This window comes from Cottoperca gobio, unplaced genomic scaffold, assembly GCF_900634415.1.
Source record: "Cottoperca gobio unplaced genomic scaffold, fCotGob3.1 fCotGob3_230arrow_ctg1, whole genome shotgun sequence".
In the NCBI taxonomy this organism is placed as follows: Eukaryota; Metazoa; Chordata; class Actinopteri; order Perciformes; family Bovichtidae; genus Cottoperca; species Cottoperca gobio.
The window spans coordinates 315,715-323,770 of NW_021166859.1; the positions used below are offsets into that span (position 1 = coordinate 315,715).

The 8,056-nt window shown below is 45.3% G+C and overlaps 1 protein-coding gene across 1 annotated transcript; it reads right to left on the reverse strand.

Annotated features, from left to right (window-relative positions):
- Window positions 1-2,430: 2,430 nt before the first annotated feature.
- Window positions 2,431-7,317, reverse strand: LOC115004963 (atypical chemokine receptor 3-like). Its single transcript, XM_029426724.1, has 2 exons — window positions 7,197-7,317; window positions 2,431-4,524 (listed from the first exon to the last, which is right to left on the reverse strand). The coding sequence occupies exon 2, from the start codon at window positions 4,500-4,502 to the stop codon at window positions 3,414-3,416; it is 1,089 nt and encodes a 362-aa protein (XP_029282584.1). The 5' UTR covers window positions 4,503-4,524; window positions 7,197-7,317; the 3' UTR covers window positions 2,431-3,413.
- Window positions 7,318-8,056: the final 739 nt, after the last annotated feature.

The following is an 8,056-nucleotide window of genomic DNA, read 5'->3' on the forward strand; positions in this document are numbered from 1 at the left end:
GCCAACTAGAAGGGCTTCGGTTTTAGTGCTGTTAAATTGGAGGAAATTGTGCTTCATCCACGCCTCTATCTCCTCCAGGCAGGTGGTTCATGTGGATGATGGCAGAGGTGCAGAGGGGGTTGGGTTAGTTCTGATGTAGAGTTGTGTGTCATCAGCATAGCAATGGAACGATATTCCCTGCCGGTTGATGACACGACCAAGGGGGGACATGTAGATGGTGAAAAGAGTGGGGCCCAGGACAGATCCTTGAGGGACACCACAGGTGACAGAGTGTGTTTGTGATTTTGACACCCCCAAGGTGACGTGCTCAGTCCTCCCAGTGAGATATGAGGTGAACCAGTTTAGGGCCGAGTGAGAGAGTCCGATTGTGGAGTAAAGACGGTTGAGGAGGATGTCATGATCAAAGGTATCAAATGCTGCAGTTAGATCAAGGAGGATGAGGAGAGATGGAGATCCGGCGTCAGCTGTCATTAGCTGATCGTTGGTGACCCTAACCAGGGCAGTTTCTGTACTATGGCCAGGGTAAAAACCAGACTGGAACTTTTCAAAGAGGTTATTGAAGTTGAGATGGTCCTGAATCTGAGTGGCAACTACTTTTTCCAGCACCTTGGATAGAAATGGCAGGTTGGAGATGGGTCTGTAGTTGGCAAGGACATCTGGGTCTAAGGTGGGTTTTTTGAGGAGTGGTTTAATGACAGCAGTTTTTAAAGGGGATGGAACATGACCAGACTGGAGGGAGGGGTTTATCACTGTAGTGATGAGGGGACTTATGGCACAAATGTTAGATTTGACCAGGGCTGTGGGAAAGGGGCACAGGTGGAGGGTTTCCTCTTTTTGATGATGGCCTCAACCTCTTGCTGCGAGATGTCAGTGAAGCGGCAAAGAGGCTGGGTAGGTCCGGGCTGGGGGATGACAGGCATACCGCCAAAAGGTGGTCTCGGTATGCCTGTCTGTGAACAGTGAGTCCTGAAGCCTTGAGGCGCCGCTCGAGGACACGCCCCGCTGTCTTCATCTTCCGCAGCTCGCAGGTGTACCAGGGGGCTGAGCGTGAGAACGTGACTGTTCTGGTTTTGACAGGGGCGTGGAGATCCAGGAGACTGCTCAGAGATTTGTTGTAAAAGTCCACAGATTCTTTGACTGATGTGAGATTTATAGCGGAGAGATGCTGGAGATCCGAGGTCGTGGTGTCCGGGTTGATGTTTTTCAGATTTCTGAAATGGATTTGACGTTTTGGTTTGGTGTAGGGAAGCAGGACTGGCAGATCCATTGTGATGGCCTTGTGATCCGACACACCCAGATCGTAAACAGATAGATTACGGATGGGGGCAGAGTTTGTGTTGACTAGGTCAAGTGTGTGTCCCCTAGTGTGTGTGGGGACATCAACATGTTGAATGAGGTTGAGGCAGTTCAGAAGGTGCAGGAACTCTGCTGCATAGTGACAGGAGGGGGTGTCAACGTGAATATTTATATCTCCAAGTATTATAATATTTCCAGAAGTAGTGCAGAGTGTAGTCAGAAGGTCGTGCATCTCTGGGATGAAAGCTGAATTGGGTTTTGGTGGTCGGTAGATGAGAAGTATTGTCAGGGTGAAGGGTGGTTTACATTTAAATCCAAGGCATTCACATGAGGATAGTACAGGCAAAGGCAAGGGGGACAGTTTCAGTTTTTGATAATTAAACAGATTTCTGCACAGATCACACAGGTGAGACTTACTTCACACAGGTGAGACTTCACACAGGCAAGACTTCACACAGGTGAGACTTACTTCACACAGGTGAGACTTCACAAAGGTGAGACCTCACACAGGTGAGACTTCACACAGGCAAGACTTCACACAGGTGAGACTTACTTCACACAGGTTAGACTTCACACAGGTGAGACTTCACACAGGTGAGACTTCACACAGGTGAGACTTACTTCACACAGGTTAGACTTCACACAGGTGAGACTTCACACAGGTGAGACTTACTTCACACAGGTGAGACTTCACACAGGTGAGACTTACTTCACACAGGTTAGACTTCACACAGGTGAGACTTCACACAGGTGAGACTTACTTCACACAGGTGAGACTTCACACAGGTGAGACTTACTTCACACAGGTTAGACTTCACACAGGTGAGACTTCACACAGGTGAAACTTCACACAGACAAGACTTCACACAGGTGAGACTTACTTCACACAGGTTAGACTTCACACAGGTGAGACTTCACACAGGCGAGACTTCACACAGGCGAGACTTCACACAGGTGAGACTTACTTCAAACAGGTGAGACTTCACACAGCCGAGACTTCACACAGCCGAGACTTCACACAGGTGAGACTTACTTCACACAGGTGAGACTTCACACAGGTAAACACACCCGACTCAAACGTGTTGCTTTTACTGAACTGCTGGTTTTGATTATTATATTTAATCGGTGACGAAGGTATTTCAGCTCGTTTATTGACAGAATCCGTCTTTTAAATGTACATTTACAAAGAAGCATTAAACATAATGAATTATACACATACACGATACACTGATATTAACATATTCATGATCCTGGGTGGAGATTTACAATCATATGGAGCCCAAAAATTGACAAAATGTCGTCAACAAAGAGCGGAAAAGACCATTATTGGGAATAAATAAGTTATTCTTCTTTATATTTAGTAGCAGGAGATTATCAGGGTTTTTGTATTTTTTTAAAATTATATTTATACTTTAAAAAGTCACATACAAGAAAACGTTTTTAAGAAGAAAACATGCTGAATTATGACAAAGTATAAATGTTTTCTGTTTACACTCAGTAATTATTTAAGTCTCAGAATTATTCTCTCACGTTTTGTTAGTTTCGGGGCTCCGTAATAAAAATCTTATTTTACATGTTGCTCCTCTGGAGATACATTTGACAGTTTTGCATGTAATTTGCATTTGTAAATATTAAACTTAACTCTTACAGGAAAATATTCAGAAATTAGAAATATATTTTTATCTAAACAGGAAACACGAAAAGCAGTAAATACAAATATATTCACAGAATATAATCTCGACACTTTGAAGGAATAAAATCCTTCAACATATTTACAGCTTTGACCTTCAGTAGAATCTCTGCACGAAGTAACGAGTGTTTACACGAGTCTCCGGTTACACATCTCAAGAAGTCCAAGTCATAGGACAGGTTCCTAAATATTAAAGTTCAAATCCTTAAATTCAGTACAACCTGAGTCTGCAGAAGCATTCATAAGTCAAGAAGTTCTCCCAAGGCTCTCAGTGTTGGACCATCATCCCCTGATGTGGTCCTGGTCCTGGTCCTGGTTTGTAAAGTTTTAATAAGTCTTAGTGGTAGCGCTCAGTGTCTGAGGCCTGTTGTGGTCGTTCCTCTTGAAGTTGTTGGGAGGGGGCAAAAGAAGAAGTCTTGAGAAGAGTTCACATTGGGACGCTGTCCACCGCCACCTCCGAGTACTCGGTCTCTGAGCCGTCGATGAGCCTGGCGAGTCCGGTCTTGGTGGAGTACTTGAAGATGAAGGCCTTCATGAGGTCATAGCGGTAGTTCCTGTTGAGGAAGCTGTACAGGACGGGGTTGATGCAGCAGTGGAGCAGCGAGAAGCACTGCGTCAGGTGCAGCGCTACGTCCAGGAAGTTCTCTAGCCGGCAGCTGAAGGGCAGGACGTTGAGCAGCGACAGCGTGTCCAGCAGGAGGACGGCGTGGAACGGCAGCCAGCACACCAGGAAGACCACAATGTAGGTGAGGATGATCCGCCGGCTGACGCACCGCTCCTGGTCCGAACTGGGGGGGATGGCTGCCGCCAGGAGCAGGTAGTAGACGGCGATGACGGGGAAAGGGATGGCGAAGCCGAGCACGATGAAGCTCAGCTGGACAGCCACCATCCACTCCCGAGGACTGTGGGACGGGTACACCGGCCGACAGACGGCGCCATCGTAGTGCGCCGACTTCACTGCCTGCAGGAAGTAGGTGTCGGGGACGGAGGCCGCCAAGGCCAGCAGCCAGATCAGAATACAGATCAGCCGTCGCACCACCTTCTTCCTGCGGCTGTCGGTGGCGCTGGCGAACAGCGTGACGGACAGGTAGCGGTCCACGCTCATGCAGGTGAGGAAGAAGATGCTGCTAAAGAGGTTGACGCTGAACACCAGGTGGGTGAGTTTACAGACGGCGTCTCCGAACGGCCAGCGCCCACCCTGCAGCAGCGAGGTCACCCACACGGGCAGCGTGGCCACGACGCACAGGTCGGCCACGGCCAGGTTCAGGATGTACAGGTGCGTCTCGTAGCGGCTACTGTTGGCGCGCAGGTTGACCCACACAACCGGGGCGTTGGCGGCGAGGCCCACCAGGAAGATGAAGACGTAGAGGACGGAGAGGACATGCAGGAAGGCGCCGTGGCTGATGGCGCCCGAGCACAGCAGCGTCTCCACGTGGGACAGGTTGTCGTGGTCGGAGCCCGTCAGGTTCAGCTCCTCCCACAACTCCAGCAGCTCCGTGAGGTCGTTCAGACTCATGATGACGAGGTCGACTTCACACCTGCAAAACAAGAAAAGTGTCTTTCAGTTTCTCACGACTTGATTCTGTTGTTGATGCAGAAACTTTATTTAAAACAAATACTTTGTTTGTTAAAGTGACATTAGAGACGTCAGCTGGAGATAATCAACAATCAGCTGATCACAAAATACTCTTTAGTTGCAGCTTCCCCCCCACAGGGATCAATCTTCTATCTCTTCTTCTCCATAATATCGGCAGGTAATAAAACACTGCTGTCACAGACCGTCTGTTGTTATTACCACCTACCATTAAAGAGACCACATACACACACACACACACACACACACACACACACACACACACACACACACACACACACACACACACAGAGACAGATGGACGGATGTTCGGAGGTCAGAGGATCCTGACATTAAGCTAAAACACTTTGAACTGACAGGAAACAGTGAATAACCTCTGTGTGTGTGTGTGTGTGTGTGTGTGTGTGTGTGTGTGTGTGTGTGTGTGTCTCTGTGTGTGACAAATCAATACAGAGAGTTCAGTTGTAAATCTGAAGACCAACAACGAAGAAGCTGTTTCAACTTCCTGTTTCCAGATTTAGTCGGCAGAAAATAATAATATTAATTAGAATTAGAATTAGAATAATTATAATAGTAATAATAATAACAGTAATAATAATTGTAATAGTAATAGTAGAATAATGCTGAGATCTCGACTTTATAAACTCAATTTGCAGTCTTCAAGCCAGACTCCCTTTAGAAATGTGTCATATTTTATGTTTTCACTTACAGCTAAATGTAAGTGATATCATTGAAAACTATTTAACGCCATCAGTAACTGTAAAGTCCTCTGATGTATTCGGCGTACGTGTCTTCTACCAAACGCCACGTAATCCTTGTGAAATCTGAACTTGGTTTCGGGTTTCTCTAAACACAGACAGTTGTTATTACAGCACATCCTTCAGCCTAAAGAAGAAGATGTTTGCGACTTGCCAAAGTCCATTGAAGAATCTCTACATTTAAGGATTCTTTGCCTGATGTGTGTGGAGGAGGAGGAGGAGGAGGAGGTTGAAACAAAAGAAGAAGGCTCAGAGTTTTATTGGACCTTCATTTCGACATAAAAACTCAACAGGAGACTTTAAACTGAAAGGTCACGACCTTCAAAATAAAAGTTTACTGCTGAGCTGAAACAATGAGACAATTAGTGGTCAGACAGAGGACAGAAAACAAGTGAAGAAGAGTTCAAAGTGTCTCCGCGTCAACGCGTTTCTGCTTCAAACTGAAATACAGGTTTTTAAAATACACTAAAGTTCATTTCAGTCAATGTTCTGTGGAAAATGAATAAAACATAATTAACAGATGAAAACTCTCTTTATATATAAAACTCTTATTTATTGACTACATAGACTTTAATGCACTATAAAAGTCTTAACTCATAAAGGGGTCAAATGTTTTATTTTGAAGCCTAAACTGAGCTGTAACTAAATACAACGACATCTTCTTTACTCTCAGGTTTATGTTAATGAGCTCATACATACACAGTGAAACCAGAGCTCCCATTCAATGTTAAACTCAGTGTGTCTGATAAGACCCCCTTCGAACACAGAGGCTCCTGAACGCACCATCACAACACTATAAAGCATAGTGCACTTAAAGGGCCATAAAATGACCTGTTTGAAATACTTTGCGAACCAAGGCAAACTCCGTTGTAAAATCCACAAATTAAGGCTTATTTCCTAATTGTAAACTTAAAACTACTTATAACACATTAATTAATACTTTTCAAGAACAGACATGGTGCATGCTTTAATTCGGCTCACATTTCATCCACCATCGCAGGACGTCCGAACAAAAAACGTCACTTTTTAGATCCGGTTGAAGGATGCGCTCCACTGTGGGCCGTTAGTGAAACCTAAAACCAATGAGTAGAAATTGAGATTTCACTAAGATTACGTGGTGTTTGGTAGAATACGAGTATGCCGGATACACCAGAGGACATTAATGGTTCCTGGTGACATTTAACAGTTTTCCGACAGGGGTGCGTAGAATGGCCTGTATGTCAACACTTAAAAAAAGACACATTTTTAAGGGAGGCTGGCTTTAAGTCTTTGACAAAACGGAACGGATCGGGCACGTCTGTTGGTTTTGGTAATCTAATTATTTGTTAACTTTCGAAGAATTTGCATTTTAAGATAACTCAAATTAAGGTTTATTTTCTAATTGGAAGACTTCAACGGTTTATAACACAGTTATTAATACTTTGCAAGAACAAACATGGTGCCTGCTTTAATTCATAATTCATACACCATCGCAGGACGTCCGAACACAAAACGTCACTTTTTAGATCCGGTTGAAGGATGCGCTGTAATAACAACTCTCTCCGGTGGGACGTGTAGTGGACCGAACACCAATGAATAGAGGTTCAGATTGCACTAAGATTACGTGGTGTTTGGCAGAATACACGTATGCCGAATTCACCAGAGGACATGTATGTTTACTAATTATATCTAATAGTTTTTATATATAATTACCTACATTTACCTGTAAGTGAAAACTGAAAACGTGTCACATTTCTAAAGGGAGTCTGGGTTGAACTGCGGCAGAGAGCGGAACGAATCGACTTTGCATCCAGAAACACGAGAGATGGAGACAAACTACATTCAGTGGATGACTTTTTAAAGAGTTTTAAATACTTACAGGTGAAGCAGGAGAGTTAGAGTTGAGCTGCAGGTTTGTCCCGGTTAAATCCAGGTTCTGAGGCGGGTTAAAGTGCAGTTTCTCCGACAGAGAGTGCGGGGCGGACTGACCGAGACCCCCTTCTCTTTGCATCTTATTAAGCAGCAGAAGAAAAAACGCCCACAAACTCTGCGGTGATTTATTGCGTTTCAGCTGCGGAACAATACAACTGCGGATCTCCTTTTAAAGCTCAAACAATAGAAGTGAAGAAAACAGACTGAAGGAAAGTTTAGATTCAGCAGCTTCAGAGTTCAGGAAGTGTTTAAAGTACAGGAGCATTCAGAGGAACAGGGAAATAAAAGCTGTGAAGACGTGGAGCATCTAATACTTCTCCTGGTTCCTCTGGTTCCTCCTCTGGTTTCCCTGGTTCTCCTGGTTCTCCTGGTTCCCCTGGTTCCTCAGATCTCAGCAGGGCCTCCTGGTCCCAGTCCAGTCCAGCTCCAGGCCGGACGGGTGTCAGCGGATCAGAGGCCGATCCAGGATCAGAACATGGTGTAGCTCAGCTCAGTGTGAAGCAGTCGGTTCTGGACGTGGAGGGAACTCTCATCAGAGACTCTGCAGGAACAGAACTCTCATCAGAGACTCTGCAGGAACAGAACTCACATCAGAGACTCTGCAGGAACAGAACTCACATCAGAGACTCTGCAGGAACAGAACTCTCATCAGAGACTCTGCAGGAACAGCACTCTCATCAGAGACTCTGCAGGAACAGAACTCTCATCAGAGACTCTGCAGGAACAGAACTCTCATCAGAGACTCTGCAGGAACAGAACTCACATCAGAGACTCTACAGGAACAGAACTCTCATCTCTCATCAGAGA

Bases quoted from the DNA above. Each gene is read 5' to 3' on its own strand.
- LOC115004963 (XM_029426724.1), bottom strand. From the start codon at position 4,502: ATGAGTCTGAACGACCTCACGGAGCTGCTGGAGTTGTGGGAGGAGCTG.